Here is a 24,313-nt window from a genome sequence, read left to right as displayed (position 1 = left end):
GCCCATAGACACATATTGGGCATCCATTTGTGTCCACCTGAAAAAATGACAGGCCGACCCGATCGGACCTGCTGTGTGAAACGGGACAGATGACATTATGACGACTTTCTATAGGTAAACTGGATCGAGTTAGAATGACAAAAAAGGAGAGCGCCCACTCCATTTGAAGGATAGTTTATTAATTTTCTTTTTAAAAATGGTAATGTACTCACAAGAGAAAAGTGACACAAGCGTATTCAATGGTTCCCCTCACAGGAGGCTATCGCCCATCAGAAGCCACAGCACAGCCAAGTCAGCTCACGAGCGAAGTCGTCTTCCAGCAGCGAGTGGCAAGTGTTAACGCGTTTCTGGGGCACGCTCCCTTCCTCAGAACCCAGGGTGCCTTGTGGAGCTGCTCCAGTGTGATCAGGTTGAATTAATTAAGGAGGAAGGCTTGCTGTGTGTCATTTGCACTGGGAAGATTTTTGGATATATCGATTTGTACAGTAGAGCTGAGAGCAGGATGATGGAGTGTGGGAAAAGGAATTCAAATGATAAAATATTGAAAGTAAAAAAGCAGATGTCTAAACTACATGTAGGAAGAAATGGAAGGTATCCTTTTTTTTTCTTCTGCTCTGTGAAGTTTTACTTTAACGGGGGATGGTTGCTCTGCCATAAATGTTAAATGAAGATCGGAAGTGTGCGGCTTGCAAGGCAAGCAGCAGACAAAGAACATGTACTTCAAATTGGAGATGTCCCAGAAGGCTTTGCACTCACTTGCACGGCGCTCAGATCGCAGCTGCATTCAGCTGTGCATCCACAAGAAGAATAGACAGCATTCCCTACCCTAATTACAGCAGCATTCATCGCTATCTGCGCTACATTGTCACTGTACAGCAATGTTGGTTATGGCGGGGGGGTATAAAGGAAGCAAAAGCTCTCTATTAGAGGACTATTAAGCAAAGGGTTGCACAGTCATCACTTGGGTCACAAACCTAAAAACAAAAAGTTAAAAGAAAATCTGCAGTCTCATCTAATTTGAGAGCTATGAAAATACTGGGAAGGACAGCCGCATATCCTGCATTTCCATTGTTGCGTGCATAAATTAATAATTAAACGTGAATCCAAAAAAACTCTTCATTTGTGAATCCAAAAAAGATTGGGAATTTTCAGTGTGTCTACCAAATCCCACATCCAAGTGTCCACATCTAAGTCCCCTCTGGGATGCGCACTCACCAGACCAAGGTAATTGTAAGCAGAGAAAGATGACCGTTTGTACTCCTACAGCCGTCCAGTACTCATCCCCCGGATCAATATTTCACCACGAAAATATAAAAGGGACAAGAACTCCTCATGGTGTAGTAAAATCAACGTTTTATTAAACAAACAACGTAGCCACTTACAGTTAAAATCCGTAAAATTGGCAGCTCACGTAATTTATGGATTTTTGAACTCACTTTACATCACCTGCAGATTCACTTCTACATCACTTTAACTGATATATTTGAGATTGTTTTCACTTTTTATATGTCTATATGTTTTATACATTGTCACTTATCTGATACATCACTGTTTAGCAATATATGTGATTTAATTAACACATTTTGGCACAAGTGGAGATTTATGTTCACGATTTTGATGTTTATATAATTTTTGCCAACACTAATTTAATTCACTTATTAATGACCCCGAGCTCTGCACACCTAGCTATATATGAATTTGACCCTAGTGTCTTAAAGTACAGCAGCTCCAATACATTTATATAATTTTAAATTAATTTTTAAATTATTATTCACAATTGTATCTAGTTTTTAAATATTTATTTTAAACAGCTAGCTTAGAATACTATCAAAGCTCAGGCCTCAGTTTTGGTGGCTCATTTTTAATGCCCATTGGCCTTGCACTTTCTGGATCATACCTTCATCCAAGGGGTGTTGCATGTTTCCCCTCTAGTCAGAGCTCCGATGTCTCCATGGAACCTGAGCCTGGTTCTTTCAGACTTGAAGAAACCTCCTTTTGAGTGTATATGGGATTTGCCTTTGTCGTAGAAAGTGGCCTTTCTGGTGGCCATCACTTGGGCTCAGAGGGTTTCAGAATTGGTAGATTTGTCTTGTCTTGTAAGATTTGTTGTCACTGTAGGGTCCTTTAATGCATAAAACTGCAAATCAGAGTTTAAAAGGTACGATTCTGTGGTCTTTGATTTTAGGGTTCTGAAAGAGGCGAATGCAAAAATATTGTTTTTGTATTTTCCTACATGCATGACTTCTTTCCTGAAGCTGCCATGTGGTGCACAGTGCATGATTAGCAGTTACAGTACAATCAGGTTAGGGTTTAAGCTCTGCAAGCTTGCCTGCCAATTCCTGACAGGTGTACTGGCCTTGCACAGCCCTGGGCCCAGGGGTGGTAAATGATCTAAGGGCTATAAATCTCTGAAGTCTACACACACACTTTTTAAAAATAGGTGTAGAAATGAAAACTGGTTCCTAGAAAAACGGTGTGAAAATAATGAACCATGTCATGACTATTTCCTGCATGATGGATATGGGGGTTCTGCACTGAACACTGAAAATGTGTGGTTGTCAATGAAAAAACACAAGTGCGCATTAAGTAAAAAAAAAAATCCCAGTATTTGAGAATCAGCTAGTAACCATGTTTTTATCACGAATAAACATATGATGCACAACATGTATGTTACACAGCTCTCTTCAATGCGATACCAACTGAACCCAGGATGGTTAGGGTGACACAAAGTGTTACATATTAAGGACTACTGATAAAAAATAGACCATCCTATCACTGCGTGCCGTATTGTGGCAATGTGCCTGTCTCATCAAATGTTTGCACCAGTGGGTGGCAGATTCTTTTTAGGATCTTTAGCATTTCTTTCCTTCCTGGGTTTTACACTACCTTCTTTAGCAAATGTCTCATGGATTTTATTCTGTATTAAACAAAGGCCAAATAGTAGCTAAAGCTGGCTGTGGGGCGACTCCAGGGCGGTGAAGACAGGCCATCTTGTAAGATGAAAGGTTTTATATCTCCTCCTTGGAACAAAAGGCAGGATGACAGTGACATACGTGTGCTGGCTGGAGACGGATGCCATGCTCTTACTGTAATTGGCGGGAGCTCTCCCTGCGGAGGGCCCACTCAGCTCGAATCACATCGCAAGGCAATGTGTCAGCCTAGGGTGGGTGGCAGATGAAGGACGAGGAGCGTCAGCTCTCTTTCTAAGAAAAGGGAGAGGGTGACAATGCCTAGAAGACAGCTTGATGCTTTGTCTGACTGATAGAAAAGATCTATCCATCACTGAGAGTAACACTTGGCCTGATGCTGGTGGAAACAAGGGGATTTCTGGGTGTGAGAATTGATGATGGCAGCTGCTGTATTATCTTTTCTCATTTAGAAAGATTCCATTGTTATTTTTTATTTTGATAAATCTTTATAGAAAAAGAGACAGGCAGGGTGCAGGCTGGGGGTGGGGCGGCATCACAGAATTGGCAGGAGCTGATTGCAGTATGTGACATGTAGATGGCCACTAGAGGGGGCACCTATAACTCTGTATATGAAATAAGACCATGATGATGTGGGGAACCTTTTTTCTTCCAAGAGCCATTTGGATATTTATAACATCATTCGCGGGTAGAGATGCAACAATTATTCAAATAAGTCGATTAAAATCGACGATGGAAAATGTTGTCGTCCACAATTATCACCCCTAATGTGATGGCTGGAAGGGTTTCTCTTTGGTGAGGTGTGTGATGTTAGCTGGTATTGATCATGTTGCTACTCGCAACTGCTTTTCCAAGTTTGCCTTGGTCAGTCTGGAGCACCTGCCACCTCTCTCCTGTCCCATCATCTCTGTGTGCACTGACCCCCCTCTCTGGCTCTATCCCCTGCCACCTCTCTCCTGTCCCATCATCTCTGTGTGCACTGACCCCCCTCTCTGGCTCTATCCCCTGCCACCTCTCTCCTGTCCCATCATCTCTGTGTGCACTGACCCCCCTCTCTGGCTCTATCCCCTGCCACCTCTCTCCTGTCCCATCATCTCTGTGTGCACTGACCTCCTTCTGTGACTCTACCCCTGCCACCTCTCCCCTGTCCCATCATCTCTGTGTGCCCTGACCCCCCCCTTTCTAGCTCTATCCCCTGCCACCTCTCTCCCGTCCCATCATCTCTGTGTGCACTGACCCCCCCTCTCTAGCTCTATCCCCTGCCACCTCTCTCCCGTCCCATCATCTCTGTGTGCACTGACCGCCTCTGGCTCTATCCCCTGCCACCTCTCTCACGTCCCATCATCTCTGTGTGCACTGACCCCCCCTTTCTAGCTCTATCCCCTGCCACCTCTCTCCCGTCCCATCATCTCTGTGTGCACTGACCCCCCTCACTGGCTGTTCCCCTGCCACCTCTCTCCCGTCCCATCATCTCTGTGTGCACTGACCCCCCTCACTGGCTGTTCCCCTGCCACCTCTCTCCCGTCCCATCATCTCTGTGTGCACTGACCCCCCTCACTGGCTGTTCCCCTGCCACCTCTCTCCCGTCCCATCATCTCTGTGTGCACTGACCCCCCTCACTGGCTGTTCCCCTGCCACCTCTCTCCCGTCCCATCATCTCTGTGTGCACTGACCCCCCTCACTGGCTGTTCCCCTGCCACCTCTCTCCCGTCCCATCATCTCTGTGTGCACTGACCCCCCTCACTGGCTGTTCCCCTGCCACCTCTCTCCCGTCCCATCATCTCTGTGTGCACTGACCCCCCTCACTGGCTGTTCCCCTGCCACCTCTCTCCCGTCCCATCATCTCTGTGTGCACTGACCCCCCTCACTGGCTGTTCCCCTGCCACCTCTCTCCCGTCCCATCATCTCTGTGTGCACTGACCCCCCTCACTGGCTGTTCCCCTGCCACCTCTCTCCCGTCCCATCATCTCTGTGTGCACTGACCCCCCTCACTGGCTGTTCCCCTGCCACCTCTCTCCCGTCCCATCATCTCTGTGTGCACTGACCCCCCTCACTGGCTGTTCCCCTGCCACCTCTCTCCCGTCCCATCATCTCTGTGTGCACTGACCCCCCTCACTGGCTGTTCCCCTGCCACCTCTCTCCCGTCCCATCATCTCTGTGTGCACTGACCCCCCTCACTGGCTGTTCCCCTGCCACCTCTCTCCCGTCCCATCATCTCTGTGTGCACTGACCCCCCTCACTGGCTGTTCCCCTGCCACCTCTCTCCCGTCCCATCATCTCTGTGTGCACTGACCCCCCTCACTGGCTGTTCCCCTGCCACCTCTCTCCCGTCCCATCATCTCTGTGTGCACTGACCCCCCTCACTGGCTGTTCCCCTGCCACCTCTCTCCCGTCCCATCATCTCTGTGTGCACTGACCCCCCTCACTGGCTGTTCCCCTGCCACCTCTCTCCCGTCCCATCATCTCTGTGTGCACTGACCCCCCTCACTGGCTGTTCCCCTGCCACCTCTCTCCCGTCCCATCATCTCTGTGTGCACTGACCCCCCTCACTGGCTGTTCCCCTGCCACCTCTCTCCCGTCCCATCATCTCTGTGTGCACTGACCCCCCTCACTGGCTGTTCCCCTGCCACCTCTCTCCCGTCCCATCATCTCTGTGTGCACTGACCCCCCTCACTGGCTGTTCCCCTGCCACCTCTCTCCCGTCCCATCATCTCTGTGTGCACTGACCCCCCTCACTGGCTGTTCCCCTGCCACCTCTCTCCCGTCCCATCATCTCTGTGTGCACTGACCCCCCTCACTGGCTGTTCCCCTGCCACCTCTCTCCCGTCCCATCATCTCTGTGTGCACTGACCCCCCTCACTGGCTGTTCCCCTGCCACCTCTCTCCCGTCCCATCATCTCTGTGTGCACTGACCCCCCTCACTGGCTGTTCCCCTGCCACCTCTCTCCCGTCCCATCATCTCTGTGTGCACTGACCCCCCTCACTGGCTGTTCCCCTGCCACCTCTCTCCCGTCCCATCATCTCTGTGTGCACTGACCCCCCTCACTGGCTGTTCCCCTGCCACCTCTCTCCCGTCCCATCATCTCTGTGTGCACTGACCCCCCTCACTGGCTGTTCCCCTGCCACCTCTCTCCCGTCCCATCATCTCTGTGTGCACTGACCCCCCTCACTGGCTGTTCCCCTGCCACCTCTCTCCCGTCCCATCATCTCTGTGTGCACTGACCCCCCTCACTGGCTGTTCCCCTGCCACCTCTCTCCCGTCCCATCATCTCTGTGTGCACTGACCCCCCTCACTGGCTGTTCCCCTGCCACCTCTCTCCCGTCCCATCATCTCTGTGTGCACTGACCCCCCTCACTGGCTGTTCCCCTGCCACCTCTCTCCCGTCCCATCATCTCTGTGTGCACTGACCCCCCTCACTGGCTGTTCCCCTGCCACCTCTCTCCCGTCCCATCATCTCTGTGTGCACTGACCCCCCTCACTGGCTGTTCCCCTGCCACCTCTCTCCCGTCCCATCATCTCTGTGTGCACTGACCCCCCTCACTGGCTGTTCCCCTGCCACCTCTCTCCCGTCCCATCATCTCTGTGTGCACTGACCCCCCTCACTGGCTGTTCCCCTGCCACCTCTCTCCCGTCCCATCATCTCTGTGTGCACTGACCCCCCTCACTGGCTGTTCCCCTGCCACCTCTCTCCCGTCCCATCATCTCTGTGTGCACTGACCCCCCTCACTGGCTGTTCCCCTGCCACCTCTCTCCCGTCCCATCATCTCTGTGTGCACTGACCCCCCTCACTGGCTGTTCCCCTGCCACCTCTCTCCCGTCCCATCATCTCTGTGTGCACTGACCCCCCTCACTGGCTGTTCCCCTGCCACCTCTCTCCCGTCCCATCATCTCTGTGTGCACTGACCCCACCCCCCACCTGGATCCGGGACTGCTCAGACGGCCAGACCAAATGATTTTGCGGCCCATTTGACCGGACATTCCCCACCCCTGATGTATATGGAACTCGCATGTGAAAATCATTAACAAAATGACATGTAGGTGCACTTTACAATAAGAACTTGGATTGAATCTCCTGCACTGTATTACCACCATCAGGCCTCCGCAAACAAATACCACTCTTCTAACAGAAAACTTTCTATTCTGCTGAAGGATATTTATTATTTGGCACCTTCTTCTACAAACAGTTTAAATTCCTGACACATATTTTTCACGACTGAAGTGCTGTAATTATGAAAGAGAAGACGTGAGATATTACATTTACAGTTTTTTTTTATCACCGTGTTTAATGGAAAAATGTGAAGTGCTGCATTCTGCATTGATGGGTTTCTTTGGCAGCCTAGAACTAGGGATTGTAAGGGAAAGATTGGGCGTTGGCTGTATGCCTCCGACCTCCTGTGAATTAACTGCTTCTGAACAGCGCAAATTCTATATAGTGCTGCTGTTTTTTATGGCATGAGATGACTTTCTCTTTTTGTGATTTCTCATGCCAAAAGCTCTTTCAGGTCCTCTTCTGCTGATTGACAGCAGCAGTGGGCAGGTGCAATAGCCAGCCAGCTATTGCAATATGAAATAGCCAATAGCAGCCTAGCTAATTATTTCCATGCTATCTGTTTTTTCTTTTTATTATGACCGCAGCCACTGTCAGAATACAAAAAAAAACAAAAACCCAGCAGATAGCAAGGGAAGCATTAGCTCCTCTATTATCTGCCATCATTTCAGGGAAATGATGGCAGATGATTCTTTTTTTCAGGTTGGGATGCCTGCAAGTGTCAATGTATCATTGCTCTAGGACCCCCAAGTGTCAATGTATCATTGCTCCGGGAACCCCCAAGTGTCAATGTATCATTGCTCTGGGACCCCCAAGTGTCAATGTCATTGTTCTGGGACCTCCAATTGTCATTGTACATTGCTCCTGGACCTCCAATTGTCATTGTAACATTGCTCCTGGACCTCCAAGTATCAATGTGTCATTGCTCTGGGACCTCCAAGTGTCATTGTAACATTGTATCGGGACCCATAAGTGTCAGTATGTCATTGCTCTGGGTAATGTGTGCTAGTACACTGCATTGCCATTCATAGGTAATAGCACGCCAGCACACCTGCGTTGCAGCACAACACAATGGGTGGAATTTGTCAAAGCAATTGTGACAGTTTTAGCCTCTTAGATAATTTTTTTTTAATGTGCAACTCTGTCTTTTGTGCAACTCTGCGCCTGTTTTGACCTGAGCGTGCACTATTTTTCCAAATGCGTGTGTTTTGCGCCTGTTTTGCGAAAGTTCACAACCGTTTTCATCTGCACTTGCCCTGCTGCTATCTGAACCCGGAGCATCACTTAACAAAACAATCGCAACTTCAGAAGTCCTTTGTGACCACTTCAAGAAGCGACAGTGAAGCTTTTTGCCTGGAGTTGCGAGTCTTCTTTCCTGGAGTCTATTTAACCTCATTTATGAACAACATTACACTAGCATCAAAAATGTATTCCGTGCGAGTTCAAACACTCGCAATTGTCCCTGGCTGCCTGGAGAATCCTGCAGGTGAGCCCAGGAACTGCAGGGCTCAGCTCCAGCGCCACCTGGAGGCGCTCTGGATCCTAACACACGTCCACTACACTGCAGTAATAGTTACAATTTTCACCCTGCTAACATGAATAGGTTAAATCATGATCCATAGTACATAACATGTAGTTGTAATACGGATCATTTAACCCATTCATGTTAGCAGGGGATTATTGTAAATCTATTGCTGCAATGTACGGGACATTTGTGCTGTATATGTACAGTACATATATGAAGAAGAAAAAAAAAAAAAACATAGCGCAAGCTTCGGCGCTAGGCTTCGGGGCATTTTGACAAGTACAAGTACTTGTCAAAATGCCCTGTATCGGGCCCGATTCCGATGCTAGCATCGGTATCGGGACATCCCTAGTTTTGATAAATTCCCCCCAATGTATTGTAACTTACTACTACTGCTGTGTGTTGTGGTGCACTTTGTTACAAATATAGTGCAGGAAATTTTTTTGGGTGCGTTAGCCCATTCAGATAGGCTGCCGTAAAGCAATGCACAAGGCAGGCTAGCAGACTGCAATAGTGTGAATCTAGCCTGAGTGTCCTTGCTCTAGGACCCCCAAGTGTCAGTGTGTCATTGTATCACAGAGCCTGTAATATATCAAATATTAGATGTTTTCCTGGATTCTATATGACAGGAAGGAGTTTATTCACCAATACATTCCCCTGTGAATCTCAGCCTCATCGTGTGTATAACATTATTCTAAAGAGGAGCCCCTTGTTGCTGGCACATCACACAACATTACCTGTGTATCCCTAGTAGCCAATTTATCCAGTCAGTCCAATGAAGAGTTTGTATTCTACCTGACAGTCGTACTAAACAAGTATATCTCATTTGCCTTTTCAGATCTCGCAGATGAAAGTAATGGAACAAATAGCCCATATTTTGCTACACACAGACGATATTTTGTTTGGCCAAGTTAGAGGGGCCTAGAGAGCAGATTGAGTGGCTTTAGTAGGAGAAATCCATATTTATGAAGTGTAGAATAGGGGTCACCTGGCAGCAAGTTCCTGTGCTCCATATTAGTGAACGATGCGTCCTGCGTCCTGGATAAAAGGCAGTGAAGACCTGAAACACATGGGACATTTTTACTGCTCTGGCTCTTCCAGTCCAGAATTGTCACCACAATTTCCAGGATCACTGGCAGGTTCTGAGGACAGGTTTCTTAGTAAATGTCCATGGTTTGGGACCACGACCATTTGCACAATAATAGTGCAGACTTTTATAGTTGAATGGAGATTCTACTATACCAAGTAGAGAAGTGGATCACTCCATGCCTTCCCCAGTTCTTGCAGATGTCAGGCTTTTATGTCATGCGCAGTGAACTTGAGCCTAGTACTCCAGATATTATCGTCATTTCGGGACCTCTGTGCTTATTGAGAGCTTTTACAGCTGCTAACTACCAAACCCATACAGACATACTAGTTACTGGCCTGTGAACAGAGACCATTATAGCAGATGTGGCTGGAGAGAATAGATGAAAATGGCAGAAGCAGACAGGTCACCAGAGATGGAACCAAGGCTGCAGAACCATGTCTCTGGTGTGTCATTTATCTGATATCTCTGTTCTAATCCATTTTCCTTACATATAAAGGTATAAAGTTGCAAATACAACCGCATATATTATGTCTTTTGAGCTGTACATGGCGCTGTAATGCAATGCTAGTCTTTATGTTCATGCTTATCTATAATATACACAGGACGTTCTCCCTGTATGCTGTATAATGCTGAATTCACATGTAATGTCCTTCTAAGCACGTAAAACTTAATTCAGCATTCTTCAAGATCTCCATGCTTTATCCAAACACATAACCAACAGAATGTGAGCTGCAATGCCCTTGCAATAGTAGGCTGCTCTTGTATTTGGTACACACCAGGGTGTCCAGTGGCAGATAAAGACTGAAGAGTGCAAAACTGGGCATGCTTAGACATAACAGCAATGAATGTCAGGTTCCTTTAGGTTATCCCAGGGAACAACTGGCCATACTCTACTCACTTCCGGCCACTATCCTATTCCCTCCTGCTGTGCCCTCAATGGCTTCATTTTCTGTGACATTATCAGCACTTACCGACTCATGCCAGCCTTGTATGGGGGATGTCTGATAATAGAAGCGTTGGCTCGCCACCTTCCTGATCCTTGATCCCTTTTGCGAGTCCCGATCAGTGTCATGATTGTCCTTCGTAGGAACTGTGCAGTCAGGAGGTCTGACCCTGTGGTAACATAGCTGAACATGCAAAGAACATGTAGGGACAGTCGAGTCTTACAAGTATTCCTGTTTAGATAGTAGAGAAAAGAGGACTTGGTTCGTCTAATCCAGGGATGGTCAAACTGCAGCCCTCCAGCTGTGGTGGAACTACGAATCCCATGAGGCTTTGCAAGATTCTCACAGCCACAGACATGGCTCCCGGAGAGAGATGCTTCATGGGATTTGTAGTTTCACCACAGCTGGAGGGCCAGAGTTTGGCCATCCCTGCTCTAATCTCATCAAATCTCAGGAGACATGTTCAATGCACAGTAACTGGAAGTCTCTTTGCTGGAGTCAGATCAGTGAAATGTCATTCCGGTGTGGTTATTAGTTACTGCACTTTGCGCTGCTTTTTAACCCAAGTCCAAGTTTTTTTTTTGTATTTTGGATTCAACATGTTCTGTTTGAAGTTACCCAAAATATACATACCTAAAACCTAAGTCTATACCCGTGAACTACCAACAAAACCAGTCCTTTCATGTTTCACTCAACTGGACACTGAAGGCTTCCACATATTACTGTCTTTTTTTTCTAAGCGCTAAAGAAGGTGTGTGTGTGTTCAGGATGATCCGAGTACAGACATCTAGCTGTCAGTGTATATTTCATCTTATGTGTCACCAGACAGCATAAACAGGAAGTTAAAGATGCCAGAAATCTCAGGAACAACCCAATACAGTGATCCTGAATTGTGGAAGAAAAGAGCACACCAGTAGTCACCGACGTATCACATTGAAAATTCACTACAATGGCCTAAAACAAACTCCCCCAATACTGAGCCTGCAAAGAGGATCCAATGTATATAGAGAAAGGAGGACAGACATGACAGCCTCAGAGCATGCGCATTCCAAATTGTGATTTTGAAAGGTTCCCTTTAAAGATGAACATGATTGGTAACGTTGAATATTGTTTAACAAGTGGTTTTGCTGACACTGTTTGGAAATCCTCCAACAAGCTCAATTTACAGCTCAGTGGTGGATTTTCTGTGTTACATGCAAAATGAAATAAACGTTCCGGACTTGTCAACACACAGTGAGGGAAATTTATCAAAACTGGAGCAGACAAAATCTGGAGCAGCTGTGCATGGCAACCAATCACCTTCTATCTTCAGTTTGTTCAGTTAAGATTTGAAAATGAAAAGTGGATGCTGGTTGGTTGCCGTACACAGCTGCTCCAGATTTTGTCTGCTCCAGTCTTGATAAATTCCCCACAGTTTTTTGGATACTGCAAACACATAAATTAACCACTTGCTGACCAGGGTGTTAAACCTCCTTCCTGGCCAGGCCATTTTTCAGTGTTCAGCGCTGCAGTACTTTGATATTTATTCCGTAATGCAACGCTGTACTGAAATAAATTTTATATAATTTCTATGGACAGATAGAGCTTTCTTTTGGTGGTATTTAATCACCACTGGGGGGGGGGGTTATTTTTTTACTATATAACAAAAAAGTACCCTAAATTTTGAAAAACAATCCTGTTTCCCTATGAAATGTTAGGAAACATTTATTATCACACCAAATTTTTGGTAAAATATAAAAGACGGGGTCACGTCGGGTAAATAGACACCAAACATGCCAAGCCTTAAAATTGCGTGCGCCTGCAAAATTGCAGAAAACTACCATACCCAAAATTGGCCCTAAGCGATGCTTTTACCGTTCATCAGTTTAGTGTTATCAGTAATTAATGGCCCTAAAATGATTGCCCTCAATGTGACGTTCGCGGTTATATGTAACATGTGCTGCACAATAGTCGTTTTGGCATGTAGGTGCACCCGACACATGTTTGCATGTGTATATGGGGGGACTTTTAAAAAATTGTGTTTTTTTTATGCTTTAATTTTGTTATTACTTTCCACTTAACTTTATTGCTATCACATAGGGGGCTAAGAAACCCTCATAAACGTAAAGAACTCAGCTTTGACTATATAAAACAAGATCCCTAATATCACTTTCATTTATTCTACCAAACATTGTCAAATAATTTTCCAGTTCACATGTGTTTATACTAAGTTGTTACATAATAGCTGAAAGTTCAAATCAGGCATGCGTTTGGAGTTGCTGCTTGTAAACGGAAGAGAGTAGAGCTCAGGGTGGTGACATTCATTGTCAGTAGGTGGGGCAGTGACACAGACTCTGCAGGATGTGAAGAATGTCCTATATTGCACAGCACCATTTGTGGTTTGATCACTTTATAGATCGTTCCTCAATCTGCATGTTCACATTCCTAGAATTTCCTGGCAAGCCTATAATTATCACACAAGTAAATGCATGGATGACAGATAAAAGAAGCATGGGTGTATTTCAGTGTATATATATATTGCTATAATGTTTGTCACCCTCGTGTTTAATGACACATGACAGCCCAGAGCCCCTTCTAGCAGAAGCACTGCAGCAGCGTTGTCATAGCGAACGCTGTCATGAATCAATAGTGCCTGTAAAAGGGGGAATCATCCAGCATTGATTTGTGCAGCACACAAGGCCCAGGAGAGGCAGGGAAATCCGTATTAAATTATCTTCCCCGAACTGTCTTGCAGAAAATCAATCGGGCGCCATCGGACGAGGAATGTTTCTTTGACCTCCTGAGTAAATTTCAGAGTAACCGGATGGATGATCAAAGATGTACATTAGAGGAGAACCAGAGCGCAGGGACGGAGACCACAGCGACACCCGTGCCAGCACTGGAGGACCGGATATGTGAGTGCACATTTTTCACTAGAACGCCATTCAGGGCGATGACCTCACTGCAGCTTAGAGAAAGTGAGGGCAAATCTGCAGCAGCTGTGCACGGCAACCATTTAGCTTCTCTCTTTCATTTTCAAATCTTAACTGAACAAATGGAGGAGAGAAGCTGATTGGTTCCCATGGGCAACTGCTCCAGATTCTCTCTGCTCCAGTTTTGATAAATTCCCCCCAGAGTCTTTATTAAATTGTGTGGATATGACAAAGGAATAAGGGGGGCATACAGGCTGCATCTGCTGATCACATCTGAAAATCCAAACTGCCTGGCTGTCACTGGCCTGGGACAAACAAGCGACATCACTCCTGCTGATCTACATCCTGCGGAGTATAGAAAGTCAAAGTACTGAATTCTGAAAAGTCAGTGTAACAGCCAGGCGACTAACATTTTCAGCAGGAAGGGTCAGCGTATGTACTTGTCTCAGGACAGGTTTCCTTTAATCCTTGTTTATATAAAGGAAAAGCCAGCTGCCTTCATGAGAAATGGTCACCTCTTGTCTAGTGACTCTCTATTCACAGATATATGTTCTAACTAGGGATGCACCGATATATCGGGCGCTGAAACATATCGGACGAAAATGGCACTTTTGGTTAACTGCCGAAAGTACCATTTTTCTGCCGATACATCGGCGCATCCGTGATTTCTTTCCTCCCCGCTGGGTGCTGCTCTGTGTCCCAGCGGGGAGGAAAGAAAGTGTGACAGCCGAGCGCTGCGAGCGGCCGGCGTCTCTCTTCCCACCCCGCTCGGCCTCCTATCACAGTCCAGCAGAGTGGTGTTGGCGGAGACAACACCACTCTGGGGGTGTTGAGGCTCTCCTCTCGCACCGCTCACTCACTGTTTGTAGATAATTGAGGACATGGTATGGTTACTATATCCCCAATTATGAATGAATGGAAAGTGATCTACATCACCTCCTGTTCATTCATAATTGTGGTTATAGTAAACACACTCTGTCCTCATGTTATCAGTGAACAGGAACACTCAGTATAGAGCAGGGCTCAAAATTTCCACTCACCTGCTCACATTTGGCGAGTAAAAATAAGGTGAGGGCGAGTGGAAATTTGGGTCTCCAAGTACCGGTCCGCGGTCCAAATATGGCCCACAAGCCAGTACTGTGTGGCCCGCAGCCAGCTGACATGTCAGGCACACGGTCGCAGACCGCGTACCTGACTTACGGGAGCAGCTCCACGGTCTGCATCTGTGTCGGATACAGACGTAAAAAGAGATTGAGGACTCTGTGTTCTCAATCTCTTTTTCTACTTTAAAAGGTAAATACCAGGGGTCTGTTTAGACCCCCAATATTTCCCCAGAGCCCCCAAAAGGTAAAGTAAAAAATACAAATATTTTATAAAAAATGAATAAAAATATTAAAAAAATTAAAAGTTTATAAAAAAGAAATAGAAATAAAATATTTGTAAAAATGTGAAAAAATGTAAAAAAAAAACAACAACATTTTCTTTATTTCGGTTTTGTTATCGTTTTGAAATTTCCATTTCGGTGCACCTCTAGTTTTAACACGTCAATGCATGTAGACAGTAGCTAGTTCACGTGTGTGGCATACATCATTGATGCCACAATGACGCCACATAAACATCCAGCCAAAATGTTAAATCGAGTGATGACCCTGGTACCTAAAAGTAAACCTCCAGCTACAAGAGTTTGACTAGAGTGGGTTAGAATCTCTGTTAGGTTTTTATTGCAGGGTTGGAGAGACTTGTTCTGACTTCCTGTGCCATTGAGGGGAATACGATCAGCCATAAAACCTGACACAGCTTCTAAACATTCCCTACTACACTCACAACATGAAAATATCCATATTTTGATGGCATCAACATGCCCAGAGAAAACCCCATTGATATATTTGCCCTTTTTACTGCTGAAATGTCAATCAGCACGATGAGAAATGCATTAGAGAGGATATAACCGTCAGGATATAACATAAAACCAAACATGAGCAAAAGGCCCATTCACCAAGGTGGCTGCCAGAGAACCTGCTTTTACATGATGGATAAAACAAGTGGCCATACACAGGAGATAAATGGCACCAATGATGTGATCATTCTACAACTAGACTGCTACTATGTGACCATTTTACACACAACTATCGCTTAGCCAAGTTCTTCTGTCAAAGATACTGGATTAGACAAAACTACTTCTCCAGTCACACATTGACAGCGGTTTCAGGGGATATGATGACACCCGCAGTAGATGTCACTTGTCCTCACTGTCTGGCCAGCTAGTCATCAGTGTAGAGCGGAGACACAGATATGCCTCTGGCCTTCCCCACTCCGTGTTATCAGCTGTGATGGAACAGGCGATGAGAGTATCAGGACCCTGGACACCGGGACTGAGCAGCGCAAAAAGAGAGATGCGGCCAAATGGGACTTGCCTGTAGCGTCAACACACACCACCGCCATATGAATAATCTCATCATCATCCTGTCCCTGTTTTTCTTCCAGCAGCAGAACTAGATAATCGCAGCTGTTTCCAGTAAACACAACTTAACCCTGAAATGACCATCTGTGTTTCCTTTGTGCTAAGGAAGAAAAAAAATTGAATTCTAACCCAACTTTCCCTTTACAACCCCAGGAATTTATAGTGTGAAGCAGATGAATTGAATACAATCGCATCCATGTGTGTTAAGGTTTTCACATCCGTGTATCTGTGTATAGGATGTAATGATATATGTATATTGGGGCAGCCATATTTGCCCATTACAAAGCCAGTTTCCTGCTTAGCAGAGGTACACAGTGATTGTGCTGTTTCTCTCTTAGTGCTGGTGTATCTAATAATTAAAAAATAATTAGAATGGGTTTGGACAGGGATTGGTGGGGAATTTTCTTAATGGTACACAGACCGTAAAAAACAAAACCTGGCACTGATTCTAACCCTTTCTCTAATCAAAACTTTAAAAAAAGAAAGATGTTGGCTATGGATACTCCTTCACCTTTCCTGAGAGACACATGGGAGCCACTATGTCCATTACCAGCCTGCTTCTGTTTGGCTAGTACAGTAATACCTTGGTTTACGAGCATAATTAGTTCCGGAAGCATGCTTGTAATCCAAAGCGCTTGTATATCAAAGCGAACTTCCCCATAGGAAATAATGGAAATTCAGATGATTCGTTCCACAACCCAAAAATATTCATATACAAATGATTACAATACTGTACTGTAAGATAATACCGTACAAAATATAAAGACAAATAAACCAATTACCGGTACCTTTGTGGTTGGTGTGAGGGGGACGAGAGAGAGAAGGATTATTGTGCAGGACAACTTTCATTATCACTAACGGAATCACTGCTATCTCTTGACTCAATGGAATCTTTTTCATTTCGTGAAACCTTAACAAGGAATCTATCCAATGTGACATTGTGTTGTCGTTAAACAGACTCATCGCTCACACAGCTACAGCCTTATTCGGGTGCTTTTCTACAACATTTTGCTCTTAGTGCAAGACATTGCTTGTATATCAAGGCAACATTTTTCAGAAATGTTTGCTTGTCTTGCAAAACGCTCTCAAACCAAGTTACTTGTAAACCAAGGTATTACTGTATACTGACTGGCAGGACCCCAGAAGGTTTGAGTCACTGACCTGGAACCAGTAGGTATATCTGTCAAGTCAGACATCATTATTTGCATGCTAATTCTAGGTAAAGGACACCACAGGCAGGAACCTCACATTAGCAGCCTTCGTGTCTCTCAGGAAAGGTTTCCCTTAAAAACTAGAGATTCCCTATAGTGGGAAAAAGTAGAATTGATGGCAGTATGCAGTCACATGACCCCCAATGACTTCTACATTTTTATGTTCCCAGCTACCTCTTCACTGATGGCATCACCTCAGACAGAAGAATTCTTTGACCTGATAGCCAGCTCGCAGAGCAGACGGCTGGATGACCAGCGAGCGAGCATAGGGAACTTGCCAGGTCTACGGCTAACGCAGAATAACATGGGTCATCTAAAGGTGGAGGGTGACCAGCAAGAGCCAGGGGATGAGTTCTTCAATATGCTGATGAAATGTCAGGTAAGTGGACCATCTTGCACTTGCATAAATAGTCAAATACATGCATCATGATAAACTGTACCCGTCACTTTGTCCAGTTCAGGAGGAAGTAACAGGTTCTTTTTATAGACCACCTTCTCCACAAAATCCCACCACCCCCTTTCACCAGCTGGAGCCCTGTGACATGCCCAATACTTCTGGGTGTGGGATAGTATGTGACCTCCCACAATACAGTGCATAACGCTTGAACAACAGGGCCCAAACACTGTCATGCGGGAGTGATGGGAATGTCTTTAGCCCGTGTAAACTCCACTATATCACTCAGCTGTAGATCCTCAAATCATCTCTAAATTGGCGCTGACACTGTCCTTCCTTCGGAGGGTGGCTACTTTTGTTCCCCATGGTCCCTGTGTGTGTTGTAAAGTAGCCGCTCTAAACTCTCTCCTGGGATGGACTACAATCTCATGTTTAGGTTTACAAATTTGTATTGATCTTGAAGCGGGGTCTACTTTACAAGACACACAGGGACCATGGGGAAGAAAAGTAGCCACCCTCCAGAAGGAAGGACAGATGATTGAGGATCTACAGCTGAGTGATACACAAATAAGATACATTTTTGTTAAAGGGACACTAAACTCAGGAGTTAAATCTTACAAATGCATTCAGTATAAATTCAGAGATGATTTGAGTGATACACAAATAAGATACATTTTTGTGATTAGTATGTGACTTGAATGCATTTTTAAGATTTAACTCCTGAGTTCAATGTCACTTTTAGTATTAGTAGCAGAGGAGGAGAAGGCTAGAAAAAGAACTTTATTGTTATTACAAGTATTTATATAGCGCCAACCGTTTACGCAGCTCTTTACAAACTGTACATTCACATCAAGGAGCTTACAGTCTAAAGTCCCTATCACACATACACATTAGGGCCAGTTTAGACTGGAGCCTATTAACCTTCCAGCTTGTGTTTGGAGTGTAGGAGGAAACCCAGGCAAGCACAGGGAGAACATGCTAACTCCTTGCAGATAGAATCCTGGCTGGACTTCAAACCAGGGATCCCCAGTGCTGCAGGGCAGAAATGCTAATCTCTAAACCACTGTGCTGCCCTTTGACCTGAACGACAGGGACATGTTAAAGAAATCTCAGTATAAGATAAAAATCATAATCAACATGATATCTTAGCTTATATGCACTTTTAGTTGTGAGTGGCACCAGAATCTGAAGGCTTATCTAAGTACTTGTTCCTGGTTACTGCAGGTTTCCCAGCATGAGTGTGAACAGGCATAACAGAGCATGAAGAGAATTGTCTGCAGTCAATTCTAACCCAACCTTAGTCTACGATGCAAGCTGTACTATGTGAACGATCCCATGTTTAATGCGGGGTCCTCCTGGCAAAGTTGCCATTCACACCTTGCCCCGTCACCGGTCAAAGTTTGTGTGTAAAGTGTCTAGCCAAAATGTTTTTTTGTTAATTTAAGTTTTTGATAAAGTTGGGTTTTTACGGAAGTCCAGGGCTCCGTTGGCAACATTTCCCCTCACTTACCATCACAGTTATCTCAGTTTTACTAGACAGGAAGTCAGAGAAGCTCTGCAACAGAAACAGACAGAAATAGTGGAGAAAGACTACAGCCTGTCTTGGTACATGGGGGGAAATCTCTCTGACAGAGCTCCAGATAGCAGTATAAACCCAACAGAAACTGAAACTCTTTTCCACTTAGTCAAATCATAAAAAAATATTTGGCTAAACATATACTTAAAAAAAAAAAAATTTGGTCAGTCACTTGCACCCTATCAACACAAGGCCTTACATGCCGCTTGCTCCTAATAAAGTATAGGCTGCAATTCCTTCCTCACAATATGGCTTTCACACACTTTGCAGGCCTCAGTAAAACAGATTTCCCATTGTTAGTCAGGGATCTGGCAAATACAATGCGTCAGTGAAGAGCAAGATTAGAGGGGGTCTCTCTCTGTGTGAAACCCTATCATTATTCTTCAGGGTTTATCATTTGCCTGTCAGTATCCATGTACAAGCACTATATACATTGTTATTAGACAGGTCCTCATTATTATGCTTCAGTGACAACAGGAGTGACTCACTCACTTCAGGCCTCAATGCATAATACAACTTAAAAGTCTCAAATACAAGAAAACTACACTCTAAACCCGATTTTTCACTATGCTGTGAACTTCTCATATGGTGTGTCCTTTGCTGCTTTACAAGATTCAATTTGTAAAAGCTGCCAATAGGCTTCAAATGCATTCCTTCGGAACGGTCTACATGCCGTGCTGTGTTACAGAGGTACGCAGGGAGAGAAAAGTGCGAGTGTGCAACTTAGGGATTTTAAATAAAACTATGCAAGTGGAAAACCTCTATACGGTAATTGGAAAGAAAACCGCATGCCAACTAGAAAAGATGGGGTTCCTTGCTTACAAAAGGTAAAAGAGCTTACACTAAGTGACCCAGCTGACTTGTTTTGACCTTTGATTACGTTAACCTGTCAAATCAGAAATATGGAAGCTGCCATTGCTAGCTTCTTTTTCCGCCATCCTTCCTTCACTACTTGGTGGCTCACTGACATGGAACTATGATCTGCATACCAGGTGTCATGACATTTGATTTGCACATGCTCTTTCCAGATCAGGGACTCACTAATAGTGAAGGATCAGGATTAAAAACAAGTTAGCAATATGAGTTCCTTTAAGCGTTTGCTGGGTGTGAAACAAGTCATGATATGGATCGCGGGGATATCAGAATCTCAGGAGGGCCGGTGCAAGGATTTTGGCCTACACAGGCGAAAGAGCATTTTTGCGCCCCCTTCTAAGCCCTCCCCAGACCCACCTACCTGCATGTTGCTGTCTCCTTAGTTGGTGCAGCCTCAGCCTGGTCCCTGGTCAGATGCTCTGTTCCTGCAGAGCCCACACTGGAACAGGACAGCAGCGGCTATGAAAGGAAAAGTGCCGCTCGCTGTCCACAGTGACAGCCCCGGAGCCTCCATGCCGCCCGGCACCGCAGCAATTATCACTCCCCCCTGTCAGCGGGCCTGGGGCGGCCCGGTCGCATCTCACTCAGCCCGGTACAGCCCCGCCTCTGCCCTTCCTCTTCCTCCACCCGGCCGTTCTGTTGACTAAATTAGATGGCCGCGGGATCCACCACCTAATGTGATGGTTAGGCGGCCACTGACTGACCACAGATTTTCTCGCCCTCAGGCGGCCGCTTGACTTGCCTTGTGGTAGCGCCGGGCCTGAATCTCAGTTGCATCATCAGCACACACGCAAAAATTACAACTTTCTGTTTGATGGGCCCGGATATCCCCCACAACAGTTGATTTACGGATTCCCAGTCCCCGCCACTTCACACCCCCCAATCTTGCATTTTGGATTTTTCTAAATTGAGAAAAATTTTGTAGCAAAGTGCTGAAAAATAAACACCAATTTATATAGCTGATCTTCCTTTTAATAAAAAGCCCCAAATACTTGTATCCTGCACACAACCCATGTCCAGTTTTTTTACATTCTCACCTTTCTCCTTTCAGTCTTCCCGAATAGACGACCAAAGATGTGCACCACCAGACTCCATGCCGCGAGGCCCCACCATGCCCGATGAAGACTTCTTCAGCTTAATCCAGAGAGTCCAAGCCAAGAGGATGGATGAACAAAGGGTGGATCTCCCCTCCAACCAGGAAGATGCAGAAAATCACGATAATCAAAGGAGGCCGAGCTAAGTGTCAGCTCTTATGTCCAGATAGCACAGCACCTGTTACCGAGGAAACAACTTCCTGATGATTCATCTCCACGTCGTACCAGAGGACACGTTTATTAAAATTAGAAGTCAGTGTATTTTGCATAGCTGAGGCCTAGCGGCCCTTTGGGAGAGTCGTCTTACGTGTTTGACATCCAAGTGTCTTCAGCCAATTAGTTAAATATATAAAATGGACCATCTGATTTTTTTTTTTTTTTATAAGACTTTTTTAGGCTATTTTAAAAGAAAACAAAAAACTTTGAGCCCCTGTTTTCAGAAGGAGGATGTTTATGAGAACAAGAGAAGTTCTTGCTGGGAAGTTCATAGAGAGGGTGCTCAAGGGTGGGGGATGGTGCTCACATGATGCTGTTACCGTAGGTTATAGCAGGCTAATACCATGGGACCAAGTAACAAAGGGCCTTATTCACTAAATGGCAATAATTTTGTACAATAGTTTTCTTTTTCTACATTACTTTGGGATTTTTAGGAACTGTTGGCAAAGCACATAGTGCCCCTAAAGTGCCAGACAGTGTGGTGTAAAACAGCAGCAGCAAACACAGTTAATGGCCAATCGTCTTCAGAAGTACAGTGCTGCCTGGATGCTGTGGGTTCCTACAATTAAAGGCTGATTAAAGTTTAAAATGGCTACTAGTTGGCCAAATCACCCAACGGCTTCTCGTATGTCTGGGAATAGCAGCGCCGGGATCACCCCTCCAAGGTTCTTGATCTCTCGTATGTCTGGGAATAGCAGCGCTGGGATCACCACTCCGAGGTTCTTGATCTCTCGTATGTCTGGGAATAGCAGCGCTGGGATCACCACTCCGAGGTTCTTGATCTCTCGTATGTCTGGGAATAGCAGCGCTGGGATCACCACTCCGAGGTTCTTGATCTCTCCTTCTGCCCAAGGTATTAAGAAACCAAGCGAGGAACTAGTTGCATTCCACATAGTGTTAGATAAACAGAGGTGACAACAGTGAGAAAGAGAGCCTCCCATTGTAAAGTTTGCTAGAAATTTAGAAAGCGGGGCACTCAGGTGCAGAGCTTACACCACTGGGGTCCCTGAGCAAGTTAGGAAGCTAGGATGTGACCATAACCCAAACCCAACATAGCAAGCATCTGCCCAAAGCTGATATCTCGCTCTCAGATGGACTTGCCTTTGATATGAAGGGATTTGTCTTGCCATGTAAGGCCTAGCTGTCAGGGAACAGGTTTACAGGTACTACATTGAAGCAATAACACAGGAAAGACTCAGTGGGGGATGTGCTGACCTAGATTTCCCTCCGTTCAGTGAATGAGGCCTAGCGACTGCCAAGAGCCTGCAAGTTAACCACTGCTGCACCTCACTGCCCAGCATCAGAACAAAATCTTTATCAACGCGCAAAACATATACAACGGACAAAGGAGTGTCAACACCATCGCATGCTGTCAGGGCTGCGGTTTCTGCTGCAACCCCACTGCTATTTATTGCTATGGCAACCAGGGCAGCCATCTTTGATTGGGCACAGCTAGAGAGCGCAGATGTAGTGATGATATGGCTTCTATTGAGAAATAAAAAAACACTAGTTATCTGCTTTGGCCCTGTAATCAGGTTGCTAACCAAGTTTTTTTGCCTAGACTGTTATTGTAAAGACCAACTCTACCCAATGTAAAACTGGTTTTGGGTGGAGTTTAGTGTGGGGCAGCTTTACCTTTGCTACAAGTTGTCTATTAATGGATGCAGCCCTCCCCCACCTAGTCCAATACCCACCATTACCTATCGATTCAGTGATCTTCACTTCAGTATGTGGCCCCTTTGGAAGCTGCACAGCCTTGCTTCTGAAAAGTTTTCCCTGGCTGCTCTTTAGTCTGCACATACGTGCTGCAGCCCCATTCATTTCTATGGGGAGAGCCATACTCCACAGGACCATGGGAAACCACCATAAGTATGGGAACTAATGGGTCCAAGGCATAGGCTGAAGACCCTGCCAGGTGCCACACAGTGAAGATCACAGAATAAAGGATGAAGGTGACTACAGGACCAAATATTGCGATTCCTGATGAAATCCCATTGTGATCGGTTCTCTTTAAGGGGAGTCCTGTACCATAGTGTAGCCTGTTACTTTATAAGGAGGAGGATGGTGGAAAGTCCTGGCCATCTTTTCACCAGAGAAGGAGAATGCACAACAATACAATAGCATTGCTGTGCAATGTGAGCTGTCCAGCTGATTGCAACTACAAGTCCCCGCTATCTAAAGAAAGCACTTTTGTTTGCTCTCTTTCTGATGGTAAAAGTAGAGTGCAGAGCGATGTGTTTAATACTTACCTCCCAGCTGCAGCAATCTTTACTGTGCCTCTTTGCCTTGCACCACACAACCTGTCTAATGAAAAGGTCCTCTCCTCAGTGTGCTCGTATGCTGCTGCCTTCACGATTCCTTTAGGCCTGGTTCACACCTGGGCGTTTTACAGCGCGTTCCTACGCTCTGTAAAACGCTCAACATGTGAAAACCAATGATTGCCTATGGGCATGGTTCCCACCTGGGCGTTTTACAGCGTGTAGGAACGCGCTGCAAAACGCCCTACACCCAAAGAAGTACAGGAACTTCTTTGTGGCGTATTTGCTGCGCGTATCCATTGGGATACAGCCAGGTAGCCCTCGGAAACGCGCATTTTTTTACCGCGAATCGCTGTAAAAACGCGCATATTCGATACGCCTAGGTATGAACCCAGCCTTAGGTGAGCCGTATTTCAGCTGTCCTGAGGAATATAGATCACCTATAGGAATGAATGGGGCCACAGCACGTGTGTGCGCTCGAAGAGGACCCTATTGGAAGAAACGCTGTGTGGCTCCCGCCAAGGTCACACATTGAAGATCACTGGAACAGAGAGGAAGGTAAGTCAAACACAGCAGTAAGTGAGCTTGTCCTTATAAGCTGCCAGTCGAATCTATAAATTGTTACATTAACAACAAAGGAACTTTTGTAAGCAATCTAGAAATGAATGAAAAGTGTTCCTGTAAGATAATCTAGTTGCCATATTGTGCACATTAAGTGTAATTATAATGAGACAAATTCAGAAATGAGAATTATTTATTGTATATTTTACAGTTGATTTGTAG

At 45.6% G+C, this 24,313-nt stretch overlaps 1 protein-coding gene across 1 annotated transcript in view; it reads left to right on the top strand.

The window, feature by feature from the left end:
- The window catches only part of GPSM1 (G-protein signaling modulator 1), a 187,228-nt gene extending 165,767 nt beyond the window's left edge, over positions 1-21,461 (top strand). The window contains 6 exon segments of the mRNA XM_018564072.1: positions 8,599-8,614; positions 12,858-12,877; positions 13,225-13,404; positions 13,810-13,831; positions 17,290-17,498; positions 21,014-21,461. Coding sequence (XP_018419574.1) covers positions 8,599-8,614; positions 12,858-12,877; positions 13,225-13,404; positions 13,810-13,831; positions 17,290-17,498; positions 21,014-21,202 — 636 coding nt within the window. The 3' untranslated portion in view covers positions 21,203-21,461.
- Positions 21,462-24,313: the final 2,852 nt, after the last annotated feature.

This window comes from Nanorana parkeri, unplaced genomic scaffold, assembly GCF_000935625.1.
Source record: "Nanorana parkeri isolate BGI_ZX_2015 unplaced genomic scaffold, ASM93562v1 scaffold719, whole genome shotgun sequence".
In the NCBI taxonomy this organism is placed as follows: Eukaryota; Metazoa; Chordata; class Amphibia; order Anura; family Dicroglossidae; genus Nanorana; species Nanorana parkeri.
Note: the sequence above shows the minus strand (reverse complement) of the source record. Positions and strands in the feature narration are given on the sequence as shown.